Source organism: Trichomonas vaginalis, chromosome II (genome assembly GCF_026262505.1).
Source record: "Trichomonas vaginalis G3 chromosome II, whole genome shotgun sequence".
In the NCBI taxonomy this organism is placed as follows: Eukaryota; Parabasalia; order Trichomonadida; family Trichomonadidae; genus Trichomonas; species Trichomonas vaginalis.
In genome coordinates this window covers 13,307,223-13,334,298 of record NC_067204.1, presented here as the reverse complement: position 1 = coordinate 13,334,298, position 27,076 = coordinate 13,307,223, and the positions used below count along the sequence as shown (strand labels likewise).

The following is a 27,076-nucleotide window of genomic DNA, read 5'->3' as shown; positions in this document are numbered from 1 at the left end:
CAAGCCAAAAGTTTGAACGGTCTCCATTTGTATATTGAGTTTTTTGAGCTCCTGTATGAGTCCATACTTTCACATATGGCATAATAGAACTTTGCATTTCAGGGTTAATGGTTGTTGTGAAGTTGTTGTTAAAGTTCATAGCATCTAATGTCAAGTTGTATGACCTCATATCCTCAACTGTAGAATATTCTTCTCTTGGATAATATTTGCCATCTATGTTTATATGGTATTTAATACCAGGGTTGTAGAAGCAAGAATAGTCATTTATAGTTCGTCTGAACAGTACAAACATAGTATCTGCATGTTTCATTGCAGTTGTTAAAGCAATATCTGTTCTTGCACCTGGGTCAGCACTTTGGTTTCCAACTTCACCTGCAAAGTCTTTGACAGATATTTGGTGTATAGGGAACATAAGTGGAACTGCAATATATTTGGCAGCTAAAGCATTTGAAATATCTGGGTCCAACATATAGACTGCAAGTCTGCTTTCTATTCTCTTGCATTCAAATTTTTCGCATGTGAACTTAACTGGGTCCCAAGCATCTCCAGCAGCATTGAAATAATAGTTTACTTCAGTGTTGAGGTTTGAGAAACCAAAGTCTAAGTCAACTTTGTTTTTGCAAAAGTCGGCGAATGACATTTTATTTGTTCCCACTACTTCTGTAAGAGTGAATGGGTCTTGTGTTGGTGCAATGACTAAGTTATTTTTGCTTGGAGTAAGTTCGATAGAAATTTTTCCTGCCCAGTTTGGCAAGTATCTTAAAAACCTGAAGATGAGGAAAGATGACAAAGGAACTCTAAGTTTCAGTTTTACTTTGGTTACTGCTGCTGCAGTTTGTCCAGAAAGGTTAACATAAACTCCTGGAACGTTAGGGTCAAGTCTTCTTATTTTCTCAATAGTTGCATACTGGTCTGTTTGTTCTCTAGCTTGTGGTTGTACTGAGTTTCTCAAAGCGAACCATTCATAGTTTGCCCATGTTACTGTTTGAACTAAGTCAGAGTTAGAATATATCTTATATCCCATGAAAACTTCTGGAGCATATTGGTATCCGACATAGAAAATTCCATTGCAACCTTTCTTGTCAGACAACTTGGCAGAAGGTTTTATTTCAATGTCTTGTTCCACGTATAAGAAAGAGTTGTCAATAGAAATTATATGAAACCTGTCGCAAGCAATATCTACTGTTGTTGAAGAACCTTCTCCAAACTCACCTACGTTTCCATAAGAAACAGCAGTTGTATATTCGTAAGTTCCAGGAACTATTTCTGACCTTCTAATGGCATTGTCGCATTCGTTATACCATTCGGAAACATTTCCGTTCATGGCATCCAAAACTGTTGGCGTTATATTCTGAGCGGCGTACATTTCATATGAGTAAAAATATAGAATAGTTGGATTTATATGTCATAATAGAACCCACTCCGACCAAGCTTTACTTTCTTCCTGACTGAGTTTTTAACTCTTCTTTTTCCTTCATTGCCCTCTGCTTGAAGTTGTTGCATCTTTGCATTATGTTCATCTAGTATGTTGCAAATTTCCCATGTCCTTTTTGCCTTTTGGCTCTGGTCGCCCATCTCAGGTAACCTATATCCTAGAAAGAGTTTGTCATAGTCTGTATTTGAGTCTTCGCGTATTGTTTGCATGACTCTTTCCTGAGTTTCAGGTTCAAGCTCTTCAAACAGTGCCTGTCCATATGGAATAAGCTCGTTTCCAAATATATGTTTTTGTAGCCATTCTGGTTTTCTTTCCATGTTACCAACAATATCTTTTGTGAATGGGAAAGCTTTTACCCAATCTTTCAGTCTTTCGTCATTTATTTCTGTAGTTGGTTTTATTTTGTCAAGGAACATGTTTTTCAATACTAACATTTCATTTGGTACTGTCCATTTGAGTTTTCTTAAATATTCATCCCTTCTCGGTTCATTGTCTGCAAAGTAAGTTTTTATGACATTTTGTAAACTTTCGTTTGCAAGGTCATGTACAATAGGTTCTCTTCCTTCTCTCTCCCTAACTTTCTTTCTAAACTCTTCACCAAATATACCATCTCTATGGTTCTGTGTAGTTCTTTGAGATAAATGTTCTAGAACGTCAGGTGTTATATTTCCATCAGCCATGTTCATTTCATACTGGTCCAAAATATCTGCATCTTTCATATCTTTCAATGGCATTAAAGCCGCGCTGAAAATACCAGCTATATCTCGTTCACCATTCGCTTCCATTGCGTCTACAACTTCTTGGAATTGAGGTTGTAAGTTTATGAACCACCTATCCGAATTAGCTTTATGACCCCATCTCATTGTAGTTCCATCGTCTGCAGAAACAAAAGTAGGTTTGTTTCCATATTGGCTAGGTTCTGAATGAACTTTAAACAATGTTTCATTTCTATATGTTTTCTTGAAATTTAACCTTTTATCTTCACCGAGTTCATCCGAAGATTGAACGTTAAATGCTCGTAAGTAAAAAGGGTTGTTGTATTTGTGTACATTTTTTTTCAGTACTTCCATTCTATGCTGAATATTTTCATCTGGTGTTGGAGTCTTTTGTATGTCGGCAAACATTTTTCGATATTCTTCTACTATGTCAGCCGAATCTTTCTTAGACTCTTGGAAAGATTCCATATTCACCTCATGCTCTTGTTGAGGGTCAAGATTTTTCGGCTGTTCCAAATCTTCATCTAGTTCTGTGAAGTTAGTTTCCAAAGGAGTGACTTGTTCGTTTCCTTCAGGCTCTTCTAGCTGTTGTTGCTGAACTATTTCTTCCATGTCTGGTTGTATCTGAACTTCTTCCTGTGGAGTTTCTTGTACCTCATCTGCTGGCATTTCATATATTCCGAGACCGTTTTCAACAATTTCCCTATCTACGTCATCCGCATTCATAAGCTTTTGTTCTTTCGTTCCGTCTCTATTTTTTACGCGTTTCATGACGAAAGTTGTATTGTCATTTAGCTCTGACATCAAATATCTCGGAGTAAATTCGTTCATGTCATTTGGATGATATGCTATTAAATCATATCCCTTAGCGAGCTTGTATTTTCCAGGTTTGAAATTATATCCCATTTGGTGCTGAGTCATAAAGCTAAATAGGTTCGGGTCAGTATTTCCATCCTTGAACTTTCAATAGCTTCTTTATATCTGTCACTAAAGTCAATAGTATCTGGGAAACCACACTCTTCTTTAAGCATTTTTAAGAATTCTTGGTTTCCTTGTTCTCTACTTCTTTTATGTCCTTGCTCTGTTTGTGGTTGTTGTGCTGGTTGTGGAGGTGGTTGCTGTGCTGGTTGTTGTTGTTGTGCTGGATTTTGAACTGTTGGTTGTTGTGCAGGGTTTTGAACTGTTGGTTGTTGTGTTGGTTTTGGTGCATGCCTGTGTCTGTGTCCATGTGACGATGTAAATGTTCTAGGTAGTCCTGGTGCAGGTGCTTCTCTTGGAGGGTTTGGTGGTATATAAGTTCCACCAGCTGGCACATATGTTCCATCTGCAGCGTAATGTCCTACCTGACTTTTCGTTCTTAAGAAAGCATTTACTAGGTCTGTTTTGGTCTGTTGTAACTCTTTTTCTTGACTTTTCACAACAGTTGCTCTAACGGCGTCATAGGCACTTTGAACTGCCTGTCTCGTTGCTGCATCTGTTATTTTCGTCATATTTTGTGCTACTTCTTTTAACTCGTTGTCGAAACCTTCAGACTTCAGTTTCTTTCCAGATGAGAAGTCGTTCACTTGTTTCACCTTACTATGAAGAGCTTCGAAGGCGTTCTTAAAGTCAGCATTTGTTAAAGCTTCATTTGAACTGTCTTCATCCGCTTGTATTTTTGTCCTTATTGACCCTATGAGTTGGGCTGCTTTAGCGTTGGCTTGGGCATCTAACCAGTCATTGTTAGCTTTTATATATTCTGAGCTTTTCATTGCCTTTTGCATAGCCGCGTCGTTATTTTTACTTTCTTGTGCTAAGTTTTCATACTGTACGGTTTGGTTTTGCAACTGTAAAAGTTTTTCTGCCTTTACATTTGCTTCAACTTCTTTTTTATACTCATCGCTATCCATATATGTCTTCAGGGCTTTTTGTTTTATTTCTTCATCTTTCAGTACTTTATATTGAGTAGTATGGTTTTTCAAATTTATGACATCTTGTTCCATTTTTGCTACTTCTGCTGCTTTTTCTGACACTTTTTTCGCATATTCCTCTGTACTTAGTTCTTTCAGTTGTTCTTCTTTCTTCTTTTTCTCTACGTTTAACTCATTGAGTTTCTTTGTGTGTCTGTCATATTCTAGTTTCTTTTCGTTTTCACTTATTTGTTTCTGTATGTCTATGTTTGACTTTTTGACATCTGTTATTTGATTTTTGAGTGAACTCAAATTCATTTGACTTTGAGGGTTATAAGCTGTTCCGTCTGCAGCTCCACCATAGCCTGCCATTTTCGCTAAAAGTGCCGCTCTTAAACCTCCACTCTGTGCACCAATAACTCGGTTTAAAAGCATAGGGTTGCTTGACATTTGTTGCAACATAGTGGGGTCATTCAGCATTTGTTGTTGCAACTGTTGTTGTGGTGTCAGTTTTACTATTGGATGTTTCAATGCTCCCTTCCTCTTACGTATATTCTTACGTAGCTTACGTGGCATTTTAAGTGAAGTTAAAAACATTTACGATGAAGAAGTTTCGACAAAACATTTACGATGAAGAAGTCTTGACAAAACATTTACGAAGAAGTCTTGACAAAACATTTACGAAGAAGTCTTGACAAAACATTTACGAAGAAGTCTTGAAATTTCATGAAATTTACAGCAAAAAAAAAGTTTATGTTAGAATGTTAGATCTAACATGTTTTCTAACACGTTTTCTAACATCGTAGAAAACTCTTGAAATTTGGTCATTTACGCTCATTACGAAGAAGTCTTGACAAAACATTTACGATGAAATCTTGACAAAACATTTACGATGAAGAAGTTTCGACAAAGCATTTACGATGAAATCATGAGTTTTCTACGATGTTAGAAAACATGTTAGAAAACGTGTTAGATCTAACATTCTAACATAAACTTTTTTTTTGGTCATTTACGCTCATTACGAAGAAGTCTTGACAAAACATTTACGAAGAAGTCTTGACAAAAAAGTCAACGGCTGGTCGGCTGGGGTTCGGTCCTCCTCTTGGGTCTTGGGAAAAATTTCTTATGGGCTGGAAGCCCTCCGAATAAAAACTTCATTTATACTAAACATCTTCAGGGCTAGAAGGCACGAAGTGCCTGGAAGCCCCACTACCTTTTTTTTTTTTCTTTTTTTTTTTTTTTTTTTTTTTTTTTTTTTTTTTTTTTTATTTTAACTTGGGTGAGTGATCACAATTACATCTTTAACTTGGTGATATAATCATATTTTCAGAATATATTATGAAATTTAAGCCATTAAGCAATTTTAATACTATGTAACGCATGTACATACAATACATACTCTATTATAGTCACTCATATTTCATTTTCTTTTCTTTCAAATTAGGATATTAACGAAAAATATATAAAATACTGATTTGAATACCGATTAATAATTTGCAATATTCATATAATATCATTATTATAAAATTAATGAATAATTTTAGATAATCTGGAATTCCATAAATCTCTTATAGATTTCTAAGTAGACTCAATAACAATCCATGGTATATCTGCAATTTAATCAGAAATCTGTCGAGCAGATATTTCTGGCGTGCACATTTTCTTGGGCCATGGAATAAAATAAACTATTCAAAATATCTTCCAAAATGAATTTCTTAAATTCAAAATTTTCAATGATTCTGAAAATATATATATTCCTTATATGATTATGAATGATTTTACATTAAAAAACATTTTGCCTTGAAAAAACTTCTTCTTCTATTCAAACCTTTATAATGATTTTTTTAATGAATACAGCCTTCACATTTAATTCGAGCATATTTTTATTAACTTCCAAAAAGTGGTTATTAATTTCTTTCTTTCATAAAATCTCTTAATTCAATTCAATTTTGAGAAAGTTGGAAATTACGGAGTCTCATCACACTTTTCAATGCTCGATTTTTAAAAACTGTTTAAAAATGGAGCTTATATTGAAATAGTGTAGAGACTAAAAATTACCACAGACTATTTCAGAGGATTGAGTTGCCACTCAATCCTCTGAAAAGTCTGAGGTAATTTGCAAAATTCCCGAAAGAAATTTCCAGGTGACGATTATGTATGTATCATTGCTATATATATATCTTAGAAAAGGTATGAAAATACATCTAAGGGTATAATCACATATTTTGGCAGTGAAGAAATAGGAGTAAAAAAATCCAAAAAAGTTTCATTTGACAAATTTTAAATCAAAAAAATATTTTTTTTAATCGTCTTCAAGAAGTTTAATTTTTTAGAATCTGGAAATTCCGCACTTTTCTTCCAAGATTGCAACCCTATAGATAGTTTTATTATTTCATCATTTAAGGCTCCACGTTCATAAATTGAGAGGGTCGTAATCCTCCTTTTTTTTAATGGCCCATAACTCCACGAATACCCAAAGTCAAGGGGTCGGAGTATGACCAAATGAAACTATAGCTTCAACAGCATAAAAAAGGGTTTTTCGTCGAAAACCTTGGTAATTACCTCCAAGATCTAATAAATTTCGAAAAATTGAAAGTTGCTCTTATTTGTTTTGTTTACCAATAAGCTCTTACGCTGCACCATTGTTTTTCGTTATTTGCAATATTTATTTCATTCTCGATAAATAACTTCTACAAATCATATATGCACATTAGAATATATTTTATTACATATAAAGAGCACAATTCTGAAACTATACAGAATTCTTTTGAATATTTTTTGCATATTTTAAATCATCTATAATAATATGAGTTTGTTTCATTTTATTCTATACCAATCAATTCAAAAGATTAGACGAATTGATTGTTTTATTGTAATTTATTATAGCTTATAGTTTTTGTCATAATTTTAACAAATATCATATGTAAATTCAATAATATCTTATTCTCGATCATATTTTTCTAATAGACATACAGGATAATGTTGAAGTCATACGTTTGAGGTCAAGATTGAGCGTTATTGATATTAATCTCTTTTGAAACTAAACTTTTTGAAACAATAATCAAAAATTATTTACTTTTATTTGATTTTATAGCAATCATCATTAGATAATAAAATATTAACCAGCCCTTGGGGTGGGGGCGCGATCAAATACTTGAAAATTAATTTTGGAGTCCATAAGTGCATAGTATAATGGTTAGAATTCCCTATAACAAATCTTGTTTTGAAGTTCATTTGCCGAACACAAAACTTTTTTTCGAAATCGAAATTATTTCAAAAAAATATATCTTATTTTTTGCTTTTTAAGATAGTCATTATACACAAAATATTAGTAAACTATTTTTATTTGAATTACTAAAACTTTCAATTTTTTTATTCTCTGATATAGACTCTCATATGATACATTATGAAATATATATGATTTTCTTCTGCTATTAGTTATATTACAATGAATACTAATCATCCACCAAGATTCTACATAAAATTTCGAATTCATTGTATGTTACAATCATTCTAATTTAAAATTTATGAAACTCCAAAGATGTATTTGTATAGTGAATTACTAAATATTTCATAATGTAGGTATGAATTTATCAAATTCGTTATTTCAAATTTTATAATTCGTATAAAAGGATATATTTTTATATTATGCTGGGTAAAAGCATGGGAAAGTTTAAATAGTTCTTAAGATAGTATTTGTAGTAGTGAAAATTGAAATACACTAAAATTATTGAGTTAGCTTTGATATATGATTTAGTATTCATTGTAATATAACTAATAGCAGAAGAAAATCATATATATTTCATAATGTATCATATGAGAGTCTATATCAGAGAATAAAAAAATTGAAAGTTTTAGTAATTCAAATAAAAATAGTTTACTAATATTTTGTGTATAATGACTATCTTAAAAAGCAAAAAATAAGATATATTTTTTTGAAATAATTTCGATTTCGAAAAAAAGTTTTGTGTTCGGCAAATGAACTTCAAAACAAGATTTGTTATAGGGAATTCTAACCATTATACTATGCACTTATGGACTCCAAAATTAATTTTCAAGTATTTGATCGCGCCCCCACCCCAAGGGCTGATTTTTTGTGAATGTTAAGAAACAGGTTGAACTACTATTATTTTCTATCCGTTGACTCGCATGATTTATATACAAAAGTTCTTGATTTTCGAATTTATTAGTATTTTGAGATTATATTGCTTATACTAATAAAAAATCAGTAAAATACAACCTTCATATATTTTAAAATATTATCTATTTCATATCAACCCTTGATTGAAGATAATAGAAATCAAGAAATTTTCTAGATCATTCAAATCAAAAACTGAACTCATCATTACAATTTTGATATTATATAAATAATATATTAATATTTATTAATGCCAAATTCCAGTTTTTGTTGGAAATTGGCAATCTACTTTTCAGATTTGGGAAACTTTTGTTTCTCTGGAATCCCTGTCTTATAAGGGATATTTCAATTTTTTATGCGCGTGGATGGGTTTTGAGAAATTGTATCTTTCATAAAAATGAAAAAGAATGTGATAATTAGTTTCTCCTAATATTGCGATTAGTCATGCTGCAATTAGATTTTAAAAATTTTTCTCACCGATGTAAATATGTCAATTTTTTCCAAAATAGATTTTGGACGAAAAAAACCAAGTTTTTTCAAATTAGTTATTTATTCAATTTGAGTGCTACCAATAGATCCCTCTCATCATGTAGATGATGAATCAGGTGTCTGTTCATTCCAAAACCAAACATATGAGGCTACAAGTGTGCTTTTAGGCAAAATCTTAATTGAATGCCCTCTCAAAATTGAATGCATGAAGGTGGAGCCTTAATAAAGAAATATTTAAACAACTTATATGAATAGTAGCTTAATATAAATAAATGTATTCGATACATCTTTTATAGTAAATTTGAACTAATACTGGCCTCCAATTTTGCAATGAAATCTCTAGACCTGATATTTTTGTCATTTTTTTCAAAAATGCATCACGAACCAAAGAAGTTAAAGCCATTTACAAGTAAAAATTTACCAGATTTCAATATAAAAAGCTTGTATAGCGAGAGGGTTCTAGTTAGAAAAGAAAAAAAGACCAAGTATTTGCTTCCATTTGATTCAATAGAACCAGGAGATAAAAATTTGTATTACATGCATATATCTGTAAACAATAGCGATGATATTATTACATATGACTTTAAAGAACCTGCAACACTTATTGGAAGAGAACATTTTTGCGATATCAGGTTTACACACAAAATTATTAGTAGACAACATTGTGTCATTCAGTTTAGAAACGTAAAAGCTAATGAAAATCAAGAAAAACTCGAAATTACTCCTTATATTTTTGATATGGGTACTAAAAATGGTACATATATTAATGATGAGCAGATCCCTAGCTGCCAATACGTTCAGTTACTAGATGGTGATATTATTACTTTCGATAAACGAGCTGATAACCAAATTATTATCAAATTCCATATACAAAATAACGTTGACCATGAGAGTGATTCAGATAATTGATTTTTAGTATGATGCTAGCTAAAATAAAATAAAACAAGTTATCAAAATTATCGAATTGAACATTATCTGTTCTCAGCCAATAATTAATACTTCAGGTTACATATATTGGATGCTGTCATCAAACATATCTCAATTGAAATATAAAATGATGCAATTGAGATTTGTATCAAATATTCCTTGTTTCCAATGACTGACATTCAAAATATAAAGTATCTTTGATCTAAAAGGATGAAATTTCACTAATACTTTACATTTTGTCTAATTATTACCAAATAACAATATGATTTAAATTAATTACTTTAAAATATTAATAAAAGAAGTGGTCTAACATCTAGGCTACTTCATTCATGATAGTTTCGATGCTCAATTTCTCATTCTTTCCTTCATTTTTCTTCGAATTCATTAATTTTCCAGCAAATTCCATTTCTAAGATAATGTAGATCACTTTTGCAAAGATTGTTCACTTGAAATAAAAAAATTACATTTTTCCATTTTATCGTTCTCAAAAATGAGTTTTGAAGAAAGTCACAGCAATCAAGATAAAGATCGTACTGAATTCATTAAAATTTGGCTTAGAAAGTATGATAAATACGTAATTGCTATTTTCAACGCGTTAACAGATCACAGTCCAAAAGTTTTATTCCCATCAATCGCTTTAATTGACATTTTGTTAATTCTTTACAACCAATATGATCTCGGCTTCTTTGTTTTAGCATTATTAGTCGCATCAACATTCTATTTAATACTCGCTTTATCTGCATTAGTTCCACAAATTTTGGCATTTTTCCATCAAGAGCCAAATGGTAAAGAAGAACAGACATTAGAATTAGTAGCATCAATTCTTGCAAACGCAGAAGTCTACATTAAGAAAGCTTTCGAGATTTTATTTGAAGGAAAGATATTAAGCCCACCTGTCAACATTGCTGCCATTGCTGCTATCTGGATTGTTGGAATATTTATTGTCAAGTTCATTTGCAGATTTTGGATCGTTTTCTTGGCAATTAATATCGCTGCTATTCTTCCAAGCATTCTTTACATGCAAGCCAACGCTCAGACAGCAGCAAAGGTTGAACCATCTGCAATCCCAACACCAAAGGCAGCACCAGCTGAATATCCAACAGTTGAACCAACTCCAGAACCAGCTTCTGAACCAAAAGATTAAATTTTATTAGAAATATTTCTATTATTATCTAAATCCTTATTTTTTATGCAAAATCAAGAATTTTATGTTAAAATATACTAAAAATAAGAATGGCACAAATAGAATATGTCAATAGGACCATTTTCCGATTGATTTCTTGATAATAAAGTATGAAATTCTTATGAAAAATTATGAAAAATTTAATTTCTGCATTGATATTGATATTAAGTTAAATTTTCTTTAAGTTTACTCTATTGCAAGCATAATTTTCAAAAGCAAAAGCCGAAAAACCGAATATAAATGTTATGGGAATACATCTTATTTTGTTTATGCTGGAAGAAGTATTGCTTGGTAAGCAAGATTCCAAACAGTGAATGCCCAGCAGGCTATGAGTTAATCAAATATGAAGGAACTCAAGTTACTTTAGTTCCAGATGATTTACAACAGCTTTCAATATATATTACATCATTTACATCGAAGTCCAACGTTAGTATTGGAGGAGCATTATACGTAAACATCGATCAATTGACTATGCAAGACATTTATTTATATTCCCAGACCGATATCAATGAAATACACGCTAAATATTCAATAATTAGTGTATCAAGCGATATAACTGTTGGAAATATAACGTTTGAGCACTCATTATTTGGTTATTTGCAAAATATAGCAAAATATCAACACGTATATATTGACTATTTCAACATTGAACCTAATTTCATGTATAAGTATTCACCGTACACTCAAAATTTAACTATTGTCATTTCAAATGCGATCCAACCTTACCTTACTTTCGGAAAGAATATAGTTACTTTTACTTTCTCTTTCAATCAAGTTGGTCATGAAATAACTACTTATATACCAAAAACTCTGTTTTACGACATACTTGTTGTAAATCCTCAAAATGTTTCACTTTTAATGACATCAAAGCATGTTGTTGATCTAAACTTCCCATCTAAAATTAAGTTTGCTGAGTCACAAGGCGATTCCATTTTTAGAATCGATGATTCGTTTTATTCACTCGAAGAGAAGTACAAATGTCAACTCGAATCAGATAACCCTAATAACACAATCATTGTTTCTACGCCAATGACAGCATTACCTTCACTTTTTATTCCAATAACAAATGTTACTGTATTTTCTCAGCCAAATGGATCATATTGCTTATCATCAGACACAGAAATGGACTATTTGTGTCCTTATGATGCACAAATCTACAAATATCATACAGCAGATCCAATAAAAGATAAAATATATCCGGTTGATAATTATATTAACTTTTACTTAACTACAGCGAGTGACTTCGCTAAACCATTCATTTCTATCACCTTGTTAGAGAAAAAAGTCGTTGTTTTTACTTCATTATTGGATTCTCCGTTTCCAGCAACGCTAGGATTGGTCCAAGAAGACTTTCACCCTATTGTTTCTAGCCTAGAGCTTGTAGATGTATCGATTACAATCATTTCTGTCAATCCTATCCTTGTTAATACTTTAATTTTGACTAATTCCGTTATAGAAACGAAAGGCGCGATGATAGCAGCTACGTATTCGGTCATTCTCGATGAAGATAGTGGAAATTCCATCACAATGCTCACTCCTATTTTGAATTATCCAACTTGTGTTGAAAGAATCATCAGATTGTATGCACAAATTGATAAACTTTTGTGCGCAGGTTCGTATGTGTTGGTAAATAACAACTTAAACTTCTCAAAACAGTACATGAAAGTTGTTAGATTCTACAGCTACTCAACAAATCTGAGGATTGACTACCAGCCAATAGGAAACAGAGAGAACTTACAACTTCCTTTCTCCCTGGACACTTTTAATGATGGTGCAAAGATCACTTTCGGCTATTCTTGGGATAGTTTTGTCCCTGCTTTCTTCCAACCATACAATTTCCCAATCAGTGGTCTCGGGGAACTTCACTTTTACTCAGAAATTCCAACTTGGCCATCTATCGTCTTTGACGTTGGAAAGTACACTGTTTTTTGTTCAACAGGTGGCGAATATTGCTTATACGCACCAGGAAGTACCTGTCCATCATTAACTACATTGGCCATCCCAATCCGAGAAGTTGATCAAGATTTCAAAATTTATGCAAGTACAAAAACAGGAACACTTCATTTACGTATAGCCAGCTCTCATGATCAGCCACCGCCTGTCATTTTAATGCATAATTTAGTGAATCTTAATAATTTCCTAGTAATTGATGGAAAAACTAACGTAATCCTTGATGCATCAATATATTCCGGCTACATACATGATATAACACTATCCTGTGACTGTAGTTTTATTGCAAATCATCCAAGAACTCTGAATGTCTACAAATTAGTTTTATTACAAGATTCTTCAGCGAGTTTTTACAATGTTTCGCTCAAAGTCACACAGTTTTTCATTACTAAACCAACAATAGACGACTTCAACTTCCTTGTTGATAGAGAGAATACGAATGTTGTCTTGTCTTTGGACAAAAGATTCATTTCCTTGATTTTGAGAGAAAAATCATTGTATTTCGTAACAGAAAAAGGTAAGAACTTAGAGATTTCGACGAGTTTCCAATCGATACAAGCCAAATTTGAAGATGAAGGCTGGAGAGAACCATTCACTGTTAAATCTGAAACAAATTTTGTTGATTTACAGTTAATTATGATATCTTTATTGAGTTCTGAGTTTAAGGTACATTTGGATGACTCTTTATATAATACATCATTTACTTATAGGATAATTATTCCAAAACCTCAAAATGGAAAGTTATTAATAAAATCATCAAGAGATTATTCACCGGACTTGATGCTTTTGCCTGTTCCTGCTGATAACGTGCAATTTGACTTACCACCACATGCAACTCCTGTTCCAACAACTAAAGTGCAACCCAATATTTCGATGAAAATAACAGGAGCTGTTTATTCTGTCATTGTTTTATTACTTTTGTTAGCACTGTTTTTGATTGCTTACTTCTCCATTTCTTGTCAGAAGTCACCGGAACTTCCTGAAGACCTTTTAATGATAAATTCAGTACAAAACAGTGAACAAGAGATATCTTCCAAGTTTTGATTAAAAATTTTTCTTTGTTTGTTTGTATTAATCATTCATATATTTTTACTAGGATTCGTATACATGAGTTTTCATTTGATCTGTTAGATTTTGAAATAAATTTTTTATTCGCATTTGAACTGAAGTCGCTGTTTTTTCCAAAAATATAAAAACGATATCATGAGAATTATAAAACCTATGTTACCAAATGGATATTAATCCAGATCTATTGAAATGGAAAATTTGACAGTAAAGTGACATCAATGATCAGCTTATAATTTATATAAAATACCCTAATAAAACAGATTCCCAAAAATGAAAAATCAAATTTGAGAGTACATGAAATTGATACGTCAACTCACAAAATGAATCAAATTGATCAGTATTAATCATATATATCTTTTTAACTCACGATTTCAGATAAAATTCAGAAGCCATAAAATACGGTTTGTTTCAATTTTGAGTTAAAAGGTAATGAAATAGATCATCTACAGCATATTCTATAATTAACTATTTGAGTATAACTAAGTGAAGTGATAATCTGAAAAATTTTGATTTTGAGAGGAGCAGTTACCAATAAATGTTCTGCCTTCTTCAGCTCGCAAGGTGTGATAGATTCGCAGTTCTTATTGCTGGTTCCAACGACTTCTACAACTATCGCCACCAGGCCGATATCTTCAACATGTACCAGCAACTTGTTAAGCGTGGATTCGATGATCAGCACATCACAATGATGGCTTATGATGATATTGCTTTATCATCTGAAAACCCATTCAGAGGCAAGGTCTTCCACACACTTAAGCACGTCAACATCTACCCAGGTTCCTCCAAGATCAACTACGCTCACAATTCCGTCACAGCTGACCAGTTCTACACAGTCCTTACAACACTCAAGTCCACAACAAGCGATAACGTCTACATCTACTACGATAACCACGGTGGCCCAGGCATTCTTGGTGTTCCAGATGGTGTTCCAGGAGGCTACATCGAGGCTGAACCACTTGCTAAGGCCTTCGACACAATGGAAGCTAAGGGACTTTACGGCAAGCTCTTCTTCGGTATCGAAGCTTGCTACTCCGGCTCCGTCGCTGCTGTCTTCCGTGCTAAGAACATGTGCACAATCACAGCTGCTAACGATGATGAATCATCCTATGCTGCTGTCTACGATTCCACAGTCGGCGCATATCTTTCCAACGAATTCTCCAACTACTTCATGGCCTACCTCGATTCCAACCCACAGAACACAATCGGCAACCTCTACACAAAGGTCAAGGCCCAGACAACAGGCTCCCACGTTTGCTACTACGGTGATGTCAACATGAAGAACCTCAAGCTCTCCGACTTCCTCGGCACACCAAACGAGGTTGTTGCTCCAAAGGCTGATGCTAAGATCGACATCATCCCACACTACCTCGCTACAAAGTCCACCCTCTACCAGCTTGCTCAGTCAACAGATGCTAAGATCGCTGGCCGTGCTAAGGTTGCTCTCCACGAGGTTATCGCTGCTGCTGAAAAGCTCGATCTCACACTCACATCTATCGCTGAAATCCTCGAGCCAGAGACAAAGAACGTTCTCCGTGCTAAGTGCGGCAAGATCACACCAGAATACTTCGAGGTCCTCCACTACTTCACAGAGAAGTATGGCGTCGTCAAGGGTGATGACATGATCAAGCTCAGAGTTCTTGTTAACCTCGCTCTCAAGCACAAGGTTGCAGACATCAAGGCTGCTATTGATGCCATCTGCTAAGTGCGGGAATAAAAGTATCGTGATTCTGGATAATTTTTTTTTTTTTATTTCTTATCATTTTCATATAAAGTTGCAATTATTTCTGATATCAGAATACGGCTCATTTTAATAACGTCCAATCATTTAAAAAGTATTGAGAGAATCATTCAGAAAAATTTAAACATGTCTTTCTACACCTGAAGAAGCTCAATCAGATCATTGGGAACGCAAAGAGGTTTTAGCTCGTAAAGAAGAAGGATCATAAGATATTTTTTCCGAAATTGATTTTCTTTCATTGAAATGAAAAAGTTCATGACGTGAATTTATAAAAAGTTTCAAAATAAATTTTTAGTTTTACTTTTTCCAAAATGATGGAGGAGGTTCAATGCCCATGATACGCATGAATGGATCGACTTCGTTGTACAACCATTGTCCGTTGAACATGTAAGTGAGAATATCTTTAGGAAGTTGTGAGAAACCGTATTTAGCACCAAGAACGCCACCAACAACTGCACCGTTTGTATCAGAATCACCACCTTCCCTGATGACTTTTTCTATAGCTTCTGTAATAGAATTTGTGTATCGCAATGCCCAGATTGCAGAACCTGTAGTTCTAAGTGTATATCCCATATAATCACGATTTTCCAAGTCTAATTCTTCGATTTCTTTGACAGATAAATATTTCATTATTTCATCTCTTTCTTCGTTAGATCCCTCGACAAATGTAAATGCGTCTTCAATAGTTTTGTCTAAGTCAAATTTGTAGTTGGGAGATGATTTACTCTTGATTAATCTGGATATAATCAATGAAATCAAAACTGCTGAATAAGCGCACTTAGGATCATAATGTGTAACTTTCGACAGATTTTCTGCAGCTTTTGCAACACATTCTTCATCCCAAAAACAAAAACAACCAACAGGAGTTGTTCTCATAACTGCACCATTAGAAGCTATTTTACTGTTTTTTCCCATACTTCCTTTGAAACTTGGAAAGGATCACTAACAAAAATTTGCCTTGATAAAACTCTTCCTGTTGTTGATCCAAAATCAGGAGCTCCACCATCTCTATGCTCAACATGGCCTTCTTTCATCCAGTCTTTCAAACGCTCTGCAAAGTCATGAATATCAATAAAAGCATTTCCAACTTTGATCATGTCTTCTTCTTTGGTTTTGTTTACGTTTGCTCTAACAAGAGATCGCATAATTAAAACAGCTTGTGATGTATCATCTGTTGCTGTTCCTCTAGTAAATGATGATGTATGTGTTGACATCCATGGATGTGTCCATGTAATATCTAAAGGATGACTTAAGTTCATCATTGCTATTGCTCTTGTTGCGAATTCAACACCTAATCCAATCATGTCCATCATAGCGCTTCCGAAAATAGCGCCTGCAATAGAATCGCTTGCAATTTTGAGATCAAACTCAGCAGGTGGAGTAAATACACTGGGTACTGGTGGGAGGATCTTGTTCTCATTGGGTGGAATTCCCCATGGACCATACAATAATTTCATTGTGCGGTCACAATTGAGGAAACCAAGTTCTGAATAAACACCTCTTGTGTTTCCTCTTGACAATATAACAAAAACACTGTCTGGGATAATAGAAGGATCACCTTTGAATTCGGATTGATCAAAACAGAGGAATTTTAGTTTCGATTTCGATTTAAATTTGTCGAAAGTAAATCTTGTATTCGATATTTGGAAAACACGCAGGCTAGGATGAGAAGAAATGTCAGATAATGAATATTCTCCAGGATCATATGATAAATAGTGAAATTTTTCGAGATTCTTGAAAGCCTTTATGTCAACACGACGCAAATTATTGCACCAGTCAATATTAAGATATAAAAGATTAGGCATTTTTGGTAACTTAGAGATCTTTGCCGCTGGACATGAAAAATATTCAACTTTTGGGAATTTCCCTTCTATTGAGCACAATTCAGTGCAGAAACTAGCATCAATAGCTTGGAGTTTCGGACAATTGAGCACAGTAAATTTAAGAAGTTCTTCACATTTAATTAGTTCAATTGCTTCTAGATTTGGAAGGCCTTTGAGAGTTAAATTTTTGATTTTTGTTTTTGAAAGACGTAAGATTCTTAACGATTTAAAATCTTCAATGATTTCAGAACAGAAATCTGTTGATATGAAATCAAATCCTTCAGCATCTTTGTTTTCTCTCCAATTTGGCTCTCCCTCTAGATACGCATAAGAATACATCTTCGAAAAATTTGACTCTTAAAATTTAATAATCTGTCACTTCACTTGGAATTGCAAACTTGAGGAGAGGTATTTCTGACACCTGATCACTCTCCACAAAATATTTTCTGATTTGCCCAATTTGGCCTGTATTAAAGGAAGTCAGCATTCCTCTGATTGCGTCATATTTCAATGGAAATTCATTCTCAAATTTGAGAAGATCCTCTCAAAAAAATTTAACGATTTTGATTGTTTCACATTCTACAAGCAAAAGGTTTTTGGCTTTGAAATTTTAATAACATAATATATAAGTTGATAAGAGCATTTGTTTTGATAATTACCTTTAAAACTCCTTTGATAAATTCAAAAATGAATTTCTTTAATCATCTAAATCTTCTTTTACATGATAATCATCAGAAATGAGTGTCATGAGAGGGAGATATTTCTTTGAATCCATCAATTCTGTTTTGATTGTTTTGTAAATTGAGTTTAAGGGTGTTCTTATTACTTTTCTCCCATGCTTCCAAAAAGACGGGTACAGGCGTGATGATGTTCAGAAAATAAAACTCTAAGTAAATTATCCGCCTTTCTACAACCCATTCATGTAAGGGCACGCATGAGTGACATCTAGACTTTCATAAGGAAAAAATTATATTTCTGAAATTTCGATTTGGAAAAGAAGATCAATTATGTGATATTTAGTAAAAATGCTGTTTTAAAGTAAAACAAGTGCAGGTTTAATAAAAGAAAAACCATATTTTTTTATCAATATAAATAAAAATTACGCAAAATTTACTCCTCGATCTTAACAAGGTGTTCTGACATAAGTTGTACAATGAGTGGTGTACGAATTTCATAGTCGAGGTTATATCTTTTTGCGAGTGCTTTTCTATCAAGCTTAATATCTGGATGCTGGCTTTCGTATTTCAGTACGGCCTGTGAATATTCTAAACCAAGGGAATTGAAGTAATCGAGAACGAAGAGATACTCGTCTTGTCCCCATCCTTTGAGATTAACGCTAGGAATATCAATTTTTGATGATGTTTGTGACATTTCGATAGCTTTCGACATAGCAGCTTCCTCATCAATGTCTGTTGAGTAGCCAGTGTATGAATATGAATATGTCATGAGGAAATTGTCACTTTTTGTTTAACGGCTCTCTAAACTTTGTGCGTTACATTTTCTAACTCATTACATAATCGAATTCTATACGTTTGGGAGAGTACATTTGAGCTTCGTATTGCTGCCTCAGTGTGAGGATGGCTTTAATTCCATTAAAGTAATAATTTTATTGAATTTATCTTATAACTTTGATTAATGTAATGCGTTAATACTAAGCTGGTATAAGATAATGAAAACTATTTGTCCTCATCGCCATTGAATAATATATTACTGAATATGATTTTAATTTTTTTTTAATATTAAAAGATTTCAGATGTATCTTGAATTTGGGTGAGAATTCTTATTGGAATTGAAAGTGAATTACCATATAAATATATTGAATTTGAAAAATAAAATTAAAAATTAACATAACAATCTAACATAACGAAATTTTATTCATAAATATATAAACTTCTATAGATGAATCACAACTTGGGATCAGATCCTGTAAGTTCGTGATATCTTTGGCTTGCAATTTTCAAATGCTGGTTGAGAACAGAAAAAACATGTTTGTCGTTGACGTATTTCTTCTTTTGCTCCTTGGAATAACTTATAATTTTGAGTAAATCTTCGGGATTTTGTATTTTTGTAAGACAATTCGGATCTCCAGAGAGAATTGCCTCTCGCCATGTGTCTCTGTTTAAGTTCCGATATCTGAAATACTCAAAAGTTTTTGATCGAGAAAATTTCAGATAATCATCAACAGAAATAGAAGGTTTCGTAAGTAATTTGCGATAACTCTTAACAACCTTTTGTTTTAAAGGATCATTAAGCAAATCAGCCCATGGATTGTAATTTAAGTAATGATCCATCACAGAAACGCAGACGGACAAAATATCGGCCATCCTATCTGGTAACTCTGTGTAAGCATACTTGGAAGCCGCTGAATCATCCCTTACTTTGTCAACATTTATAATTACTTTGAAATAGTTAAGATTTGACAAGTTTGGATTGGATGAAGCAACAATTTTGACTTCTGATTTGTTGTTAACTAAATCTATGAATCGTGGATCAGTTTCTCGAAGCCATAAAATGAAAGAACCTTTGTATTCAATTGGCTTTGAGAGAGAAAGGGCTGAAAGGCATGCATATGATCCTACTTCTGCATCAGGTGCAACAATTAATATTGGTTCATCCGCTAAAAGTGCGCGCCAAATATCTTTAACTTGTTGTAGATTAAAGTATTTGGAGGGGTTGTAACCTTCGAAGCAGCGTTCATCAGGAAGTGTGAATTCGACATCTCCGTTTGGAAATTGGAGAGTTATTTTTTCAGAGTCGATTTCATTTTTCCATTTCAAAAGGTAATCAAGAACATATTGGTATCTTTCTCTTGCTGTTGCTATTTTCTCCTTGAAATGATGTAGTGCTTGATCTAAAAACTCTCTGAAAATTTTGCAATATGATGTTGCAGAAAATATAATGATTTCGTATGAAACACCTGATTGGAAAAAGTATATAGTGTGGCAATATAGTTGTTTCATGTTAAATGTATAGACAAAGCTTGTTTCCGGTAAAGGAATTAAAGGAGTTGTTGCGGAAGATAAATAAAGCATTTCATCAGAGAGTTCGTGATCTTGTGGGTGCATAGCTTCGAGGTTGATGATATCTGGTTGTCTGACTTCTATTAAGAAAACGGACTCGAATAGTTTTTTCACCATTGATTAATTACTCTTTTTTTTACATTCCCTAAGAAATCAACCATAACGAATTCAATAGGCGGATCTGAATTGATCCTAAGAAAGTAAGTAGTTTCGGCCTATATGCATTCATGCACTTATGTAAGATATCCTGAAATCGCATATTTATGCTTTGATTCAATTTCATAATTCGAAATCTGTCTATACTATGTAAAACAAAGTGCCAAACAATCGTTATTTTTGGTACTGATAGTTAATATGGAAGAATAACAATATATATCATCATATCTATTGAATTATGTCATATAAATAAAAATGTAAAATAATTTTATTTGTCAGATTTCTAATTAATGTTTTTTGTTCTGTTTAATCTCGTTACATCATTTTCAACTGAAAAACCATACTCTCCAGATATCAAAATTGGATGTTTTAATAGATCCCAAGATAAATGCAAGCGCATCGTTACAGAAACAAGTATTGTATACTGCCACGTTTTAGCCCGCGTTGAAGGACAATTACATCCAATCATTGACACAAGAGCTGCTGGAAATCAACTCAGAATTAAGATGGATTCACAGAAAGTTATACCAGGATTTACAAAAGGCTTATTGCAAGCATGCCTCGGAGAAACTCGCCGTATCACAATACCTCCTGGCCTTGCTTATGGTGAGCAAGGAGTGGATGGACTCTTTGATCCTGATTCTACTTGGATTGTCGATGTAGAAATCCTTGATATTGTTGAAAACAAGCTGGTTTAAGCATTAATAGTATTACTACATCATGTTATTATTTGTTAATTATTTTTTCCTTCATCTTCCAAATAATATTTTTAGCGTTTAAAAATTAAATACTTTAGTCTCAGTATATTATTCTAAACTACTTTAAATTACAATGCAATGACATTTATTGATCGGTAATTTCTTAATTTTCAAAAAAAAATTAAAAAATAATATAATCAAAGATTTATATAATAATACAAACATAGATAATTTACTGTGGTGAAAATTGAGGCATCTGTTGGATATTTTGCTTCATCTGGTATCTTCTCTGTCGTACATAAGTCTGAGGAAGTGCCAAAAGTTGTCCATCGAGTTTTTCTTCTGGATCGTACATAATGACCGCGTCGATGAATCTATCGTATTTCTGAAGACCTGCCGGCTCTAAATAGTTCAGAATTGCAGCACATGTAGAAATGTAAGCGATATCGCATTCTTGTTTTAATTTGTATACGTATGGTTTGAAGTTTTGTGTTGGCCAATGTACTCTGCTCATATAAGATAAAATTTGGGCTAAATCGAGAAGAAGACCACTTGGAGTCATCCTCATATTAGAGTGTTGACAGTAACTAGCCGCTTTATGCTTTACAAAATTCATTACTTTGTTATAAAAAGCCAAAATGTGCTGGCATTCTTTTTCGGCAACTTCTGGCTGAAGTTTATCGTTAATAAATGTAATCCTTCTCGTAAGATCATGGACTGCTAACTTTTGCCCCTCAATGTAAAGAGTTAATCTATAATCTCTTAATAGCATTTCCCTGACATGATCATCGGAAATTGTTTCTTGCAAACTCCTTGTTATTATATCTAAAACAGATTTTGCATCGAAATATGTTCCTAGAGTATGTTCATTAAGATCAGAACATTCATCTTCGGGATTAGACGAATAATTTATCTCAAAACCTTCTGTTTTTTGGGCCAATGATGGTACATCATTGTAGCAGCTTAGTATATCTTCGATATTTGGAGTCTCATATTCATATTCTTGACCATAGTAATATTTTTCTGGTTTGTATTGATTTTCCGCTTTCTTGAAATGATCAAAAACATCGAGTTGATCGGGTAACATGTTTTCATTCAGTTCTTCCCACCTTTTTTGAAGTCTATCAGCTGTTCTTCTACCAGAAAAAGACTCAGCAATTTTATTGAATTCTCCTGGATGCCTCACGTATGATTGAAGCAGCAAAAAGTCTTCATCCGACGTAAATGGAAAATCATCTTTATTCATTTTTTTGAAAAAGTGACAAGAATTCTAATTTTATATAGATTTTATGTCTAAAAGAGATATTTACCTTTAATACATATTATTGAATCATATTTTAGATTTATTTTTTAATGAACTCCTCTCGCTTTTTCCAAATTATTGAATATTTTTAAAATTCAACAATATTTTTCTAGATTTTTCTATATAGATTTTTGATTTTGGAAAAAATTTGGAAATCAAGAATATTATCTCTGATCATATTTGATTGAAAAACAATTAAAAATTACTCAAATTTTAAACACAGATATATAATAAACAAATTTATTTCAAAACACGCGAATGGAAATGCCTAGCACTTATTAATGCTCGAGAAATAGAATTCTCATCTGATGGACATTTCTGAGATAACATTCTAACAATGAATTCATATGATTTTTCAAACAATGCAATTGCTGCATCGACAGATGTTGCGCTAACCATGGAGAAACTTTTACCTTCTGGTGGAGCATCTAAAAATTGCAATTTAAAACCTGTTCTATTAAGCAAATCAAACATGAAACCATGATTGAAGCAATTTCTCTTAATATCTTTAGATCCAAAGTCATTTAATGCATTATGGGTTAATCCAGTATGAATTATGACATATCTTGACTTCTTTCCTTTGATTTGTTCTTGTCCATTATTCCGCAATAAAACAATTTTGTTTTTTTGCTCGTTGTAACCTGCAGAAAGTGTACAATAAGCAAGCTGCAAGGCTGCAGGATAGCTATTCAATCTTATCCCAAAACCAATAGTTCTCATTATATTTTTATCTTGGAATGTCATGAAATCTACAGTAACATAGCCTATTATATTCCTCTTCATAAGCTCTGATCCTACAGCTCTTCCCATTGATACTAATTCAATACCATTAATACTAACTGATGGAGCAACAAGAGCACCAAACCTGAATGGAGAATGATGCATTCGATCGTATGTTCCAATGACTCTGATTTCATTTCCTGTAAGCAAGAGTGATACACTTGGGAAGGAATAAACAATGTTTGGAACTGCTTCAACAGTAGCTCCATACATGCTGATCTTTTGAAGGAATATCTGAGGCTTTGTTGTAGCGGAAATTGATCGTTTCATTTTTTCTTCAAAAGAATCAGGACTATATAAAATATCTCGATTTGATTCGAACCAAGCAATGGCGTCTTCTGATTGATTGCAACCAAGATGAATTATCCACCTTGTTAAATCTGTATTGCTTCTCATTAGCTCTATTACTTCATTACCAAGCTCTTCAATATCAAAATACTCTTTCGTTGATAAAGGTGTAACAATTCCTGATTTTCGAAAAACTGAAGTTGTTTCTGTTCGAGATTCTATTTCTTCAGGTTTAATAGATCCGAAGATCGGAATATTGAGATCAAGTGATAGTTGTCTCTCGATATCCCAATCAGAATGAGGAACTAAAAATGATGTTCTACCAAATAATAATTTTTTCACGTAATTAACACTTACCATGTCTAAGAACAAACGATTGGAAATTCCATTTCCACCATAAGTTTCTTTAAGGATAACAAAGTTGATTCGTTCATTCACATTTGGAATACCACAGTGCGCCATATATTCCAAAAAGTCTTCCCATATATGTGACTGTGGAAGATAATGAACAATGAGTATAAGTGTGATATTTGTAAACATCAAATCCATAACTCGAAGGAAATCAATTGGATTTGTTATCACATGCACTTCGACATATGGATCCTTTTCGATATCTTTAAACTTTCCAGACATATTATTAGTGAGATCCATTGCTCTATTTGGAATTTCTTCAATATTATTTCGAATCTCGTTTAAGAAAATTTCTTTTGATTTTTGATTGCGCCAGAAATTCTGAATTGTTAATGCAGCATGGAACAGAGTCTTCCTATTATTGCACTCACGACGCTCTAGAAAGAGTCTGAAGTTGCGCTGTATTAATGTTGCAGCCTGATTTCTTATTTTATTAACATATTCTTCTATGTTTAACAAACAACCAAGAGCTACATCCATATCAAGTTGTTTTGAGAAAGATGCTTGAGATAACTTTCTACCATCAATTTCAGCATATGAAAGTTTAAATATCGCACAAATTTCCTCGATTTTAAGCAAGATTTGGTTAATTCTTTCCCACCGAGAAGTGTTTGTACGTTGGAAAGATTCAAAATCTGGTGTTTCACGAGCAATCTTTCCGTGAACAACGAGAAGTGTTTGATATGCAAACTCATCTTGTAAGTCTTCGTAAATTCTTGGTTTTGGAGGCTCTTCAGCTGGCTTTTCTATGACTTCTTCTGGTAAATCATTTATTCTTGGTGTAGTAAGAATAGCAGTTGGTGTTGTAATCTGACGTCTTTGTGTCTTTAAAGCTTTCTTCCTCTGTATCTCTCGTGCTGCGGCTCCAATATCAACATGTATATTTGGAAATAATAAAGAACCAGTTGGACCAGAAGAAGGTTCAACAGTTGGTAATAGATTTGATAAATCATCGCTCGGAGAGAGAATTCCTTTCGCAATTAGAGTTGAAGCGTCTTGAAATTTTGCGTTTCCTTTTAGAGTAGGCAATTTTTTTGTGTCTTTCTTAATAACTGTATATTGTTTCTTTAAAACAGCTGCTTTTGTAACTTTATATCTAACATCATCTAATGGTGGGACATTTTGTTTTTCTTTTTTTCGAGCTGTAGTAATTGTGGGTCTGAAAAGAGGTATGACATCTGATGTTTGTGGCGGTATTGCTGAAATTACTTCAGATTCTTGTTTTAATGTGGTTGATAAATCTTTGATTTCAGAAACAAGAGTTGAATAATCTGTATTTTCAGCACCAATTGATTTTTGAAGTTCCCTTAATCTGTTTCTAGTATTATAAATGACCATATTGAGGGGATCATCCCCTGTATCAGTCATTTTTGTAAAAAATCAAATCAAAATTTTTGATAAACGTACATTTCTAATATTCATTAATCTTTAAAATAATACATTTATAATAAATGTAAAGGTCATTTGGCCGAGTGGTCTAAGGCGCCAGTTTAAGGCACTGGTCCGCGAGGGCCTGGGTTCGAACCCCAGAGTGACCATTTTTTCCAATTCTGTTGGCTGAAAAGTCAAACTAATACCTCTTTAATAACAAACCCTTCTGGAAATCAGGCAAAAGAACGACCTGATAATATCCAGATCTCTATGCAGATGCAGACGTTAAATAAATTTATTTTTTCTAACAATAGTAACGTCAAAAGCAATATCACACATTCATCCAAAAACTTATATTATTTTATAATCTTGTCTATTTAAGGCCATATTCACATAAATATTGTGTACATAGATAACTTTACATTCAGAAATGATTATATAACAAACAAATTTTATTCATAATTAATTATACAACAGAAAAATTAACAGTAGTTTGGTAATTCGATACACATGCATTATACATTATCTTCAAAGCAATAATAATGCCTAAGATTCCTACAAATGGCAGCCAAGAAGCAGGTCCAATAATATCTTCGATATTATCGTATTCAGCGAAGCGATCAAGGATATTACATTCTATCTGGTTATTTTCTTGATTGAATACATGATTGGAATAATCGCAATCGACAAATTTAAAGATAATATTCTTGTTATATTTAATTTCTTTTTCTGGAATATCAAATTTGCAAGAGTTAATAAGAATAATTGTACCAGACTCTGTATGTGTTGATATCGTGTTATTCGCGCTAATTGTCATATATTTATAGTGAATAATGTTAAAAACTTTTTTAACATTATTTTCAATGTAAATGCAAGTATCAAGTTTGATAGATATATCTCTGCTAACTTGGAAAGCATATTTAGCAATTCCTTTATAGAAGAATTCGAATTTTGATAAAAATTCTTTTGTATACGAAACTGAAAAGAAAGCTGCATACTGCGGACGATTATTAGTATAATTTGTATTAATACTAGAAATTTTTCCAAATGAAAACTTCATTGGTACTTGAGATTCAACGTCATTAAAATGATTTTCAACGAGACCGTTTTGGATTAATGTAGATTCGGCGATTTGAGATGTTTGTGTGATTAAGGCTCCAACTTGTATTGTATCTGCGCGACAATTTGAACAACAAATGTATTTTGATTCAAAATGCTTGGCGTAAATATAGAATGCGCCTGCATTCTTTGATGTACAGTTGTAAAAGCCAACATATAAAAATTTTACCTTTGTTTCGATATCAAGACCATAATTAACGTAAATTCCGCCACCATACTGGGAATACAAGTCACTACTATTTTCACAATGTATAAATTGAGTGTAAGCAATGAAAATAAAAGAGTTACGTGAAGTTTTAAAATCATAAATTAAATTCCACGTTTGTTGATGCGTTGAAAATGATAATGGAGCACTTAGGATGTTCTTAAATTGCGATTTATATGATTGAAATTGGATTCTATTCGAATTTGTATAAAAAATTGGTGAAAAATGCCGAGAAAAATAGGAATTAGTTAATTTAAATGAATTTCCCGACAATGACGATGTTCCTGTAAGCAATGGAGATCTGCTTAATGAAGACAGGGATATAGAAATAGTTAAATTCTTCATAATACAAATTATAAAAAAATTTTA

At 32.9% G+C, this 27,076-nt stretch overlaps 14 protein-coding genes and 1 non-coding gene across 15 annotated transcripts, besides 1 other annotated feature; 6 read left to right on the top strand and 9 right to left on the bottom strand.

Annotated features, from left to right (window-relative positions):
- Positions 1–5,284: part of a mobile genetic element that runs on past the window's edge.
- On the bottom strand, positions 618–1,366 carry TVAGG3_0538470 (uncharacterized protein; the record flags this gene model as incomplete). Its single annotated transcript, XM_051237818.1, has 1 exon — positions 618–1,366. A coding segment is annotated over one exon (749 nt), but the record flags the coding sequence as incomplete, so codon positions are not given.
- TVAGG3_0538460 (protein of unknown function, DUF4106 family) lies at positions 3,069–4,490 on the bottom strand (the record flags this gene model as incomplete). Its single annotated transcript, XM_051237817.1, has 1 exon — positions 3,069–4,490. The coding sequence occupies one exon, from the start codon at positions 4,488–4,490 to the stop codon at positions 3,069–3,071; it is 1,422 nt and encodes a 473-aa protein (XP_051095641.1).
- Positions 5,285–9,039: 3,755 nt separating the features above from the next.
- On the top strand, positions 9,040–9,847 carry TVAGG3_0538440 (production of miRNAs protein; the record flags this gene model as incomplete). The annotated part of the gene is made up of 1 exon (XM_001326663.2): positions 9,040–9,576. The coding sequence occupies one exon, from the start codon at positions 9,040–9,042 to the stop codon at positions 9,574–9,576; it is 537 nt and encodes a 178-aa protein (XP_001326698.1).
- Positions 9,848–10,079: 232 nt separating this feature from the next.
- On the top strand, positions 10,080–10,796 carry TVAGG3_0538430 (uncharacterized protein; the record flags this gene model as incomplete). The annotated part of the gene is made up of 1 exon (XM_001326662.2): positions 10,085–10,738. One exon carries the CDS (start codon positions 10,085–10,087, stop codon positions 10,736–10,738), a length of 654 nt encoding a protein of 217 aa, XP_001326697.1.
- Positions 10,797–10,868: 72 nt separating this feature from the next.
- TVAGG3_0538420 (uncharacterized protein) lies at positions 10,869–13,790 on the top strand (the record flags this gene model as incomplete). The annotated part of the gene is made up of 1 exon (XM_001326661.1): positions 11,018–13,771. The coding sequence occupies one exon, from the start codon at positions 11,018–11,020 to the stop codon at positions 13,769–13,771; it is 2,754 nt and encodes a 917-aa protein (XP_001326696.1).
- A 517-nt stretch (positions 13,791–14,307) lies between these two features.
- TVAGG3_0538410 (Clan CD, family C13, legumain-like cysteine peptidase) lies at positions 14,308–15,588 on the top strand (the record flags this gene model as incomplete). The annotated part of the gene is made up of 1 exon (XM_001326660.2): positions 14,331–15,497. The coding sequence occupies one exon, from the start codon at positions 14,331–14,333 to the stop codon at positions 15,495–15,497; it is 1,167 nt and encodes a 388-aa protein (XP_001326695.1).
- A 242-nt stretch (positions 15,589–15,830) lies between these two features.
- TVAGG3_0538400 (ADP-ribosylglycohydrolase family) lies at positions 15,831–16,409 on the bottom strand (the record flags this gene model as incomplete). The annotated part of the gene is made up of 1 exon (XM_001326659.1): positions 15,831–16,409. The coding sequence occupies one exon, from the start codon at positions 16,407–16,409 to the stop codon at positions 15,831–15,833; it is 579 nt and encodes a 192-aa protein (XP_001326694.1).
- A 17-nt stretch (positions 16,410–16,426) lies between these two features.
- TVAGG3_0538390 (uncharacterized protein) lies at positions 16,427–17,695 on the bottom strand (the record flags this gene model as incomplete). Its single annotated transcript, XM_001326658.1, has 1 exon — positions 16,427–17,695. One exon carries the CDS (start codon positions 17,693–17,695, stop codon positions 16,427–16,429), a length of 1,269 nt encoding a protein of 422 aa, XP_001326693.1.
- Positions 17,696–17,828: 133 nt separating this feature from the next.
- TVAGG3_0538380 (uncharacterized protein) lies at positions 17,829–18,802 on the bottom strand (the record flags this gene model as incomplete). Its single annotated transcript, XM_001326657.1, has 1 exon — positions 18,467–18,802. The coding sequence occupies one exon, from the start codon at positions 18,800–18,802 to the stop codon at positions 18,467–18,469; it is 336 nt and encodes a 111-aa protein (XP_001326692.1).
- Positions 18,803–19,260: 458 nt separating this feature from the next.
- On the bottom strand, positions 19,261–20,493 carry TVAGG3_0538370 (UDENN domain family; the record flags this gene model as incomplete). Its single annotated transcript, XM_001326656.1, has 1 exon — positions 19,261–20,493. One exon carries the CDS (start codon positions 20,491–20,493, stop codon positions 19,261–19,263), a length of 1,233 nt encoding a protein of 410 aa, XP_001326691.1.
- A 131-nt stretch (positions 20,494–20,624) lies between these two features.
- Positions 20,625–21,384, top strand: TVAGG3_0538360 (peptidyl-prolyl cis-trans isomerase protein; the record flags this gene model as incomplete). Its single annotated transcript, XM_001326655.1, has 1 exon — positions 20,823–21,230. One exon carries the CDS (start codon positions 20,823–20,825, stop codon positions 21,228–21,230), a length of 408 nt encoding a protein of 135 aa, XP_001326690.1.
- Positions 21,385–21,434: 50 nt separating this feature from the next.
- Positions 21,435–22,476, bottom strand: TVAGG3_0538350 (Myb-like DNA-binding domain family; the record flags this gene model as incomplete). Its single annotated transcript, XM_001326654.1, has 1 exon — positions 21,463–22,476. One exon carries the CDS (start codon positions 22,474–22,476, stop codon positions 21,463–21,465), a length of 1,014 nt encoding a protein of 337 aa, XP_001326689.1.
- A 149-nt stretch (positions 22,477–22,625) lies between these two features.
- Positions 22,626–25,382, bottom strand: TVAGG3_0538340 (IQ domain-containing protein H family; the record flags this gene model as incomplete). The annotated part of the gene is made up of 1 exon (XM_001326653.1): positions 22,774–25,380. One exon carries the CDS (start codon positions 25,378–25,380, stop codon positions 22,774–22,776), a length of 2,607 nt encoding a protein of 868 aa, XP_001326688.1.
- An 88-nt stretch (positions 25,383–25,470) lies between these two features.
- TVAGG3_0538330 lies at positions 25,471–25,550 on the top strand. Its single transcript has one exon. It is a non-coding gene; the product is annotated as a tRNA-Leu (tRNA).
- Positions 25,551–25,849: 299 nt separating this feature from the next.
- On the bottom strand, positions 25,850–27,052 carry TVAGG3_0538320 (uncharacterized protein; the record flags this gene model as incomplete). The annotated part of the gene is made up of 1 exon (XM_001326652.1): positions 25,850–27,052. One exon carries the CDS (start codon positions 27,050–27,052, stop codon positions 25,850–25,852), a length of 1,203 nt encoding a protein of 400 aa, XP_001326687.1.
- Positions 27,053–27,076: the final 24 nt, after the last annotated feature.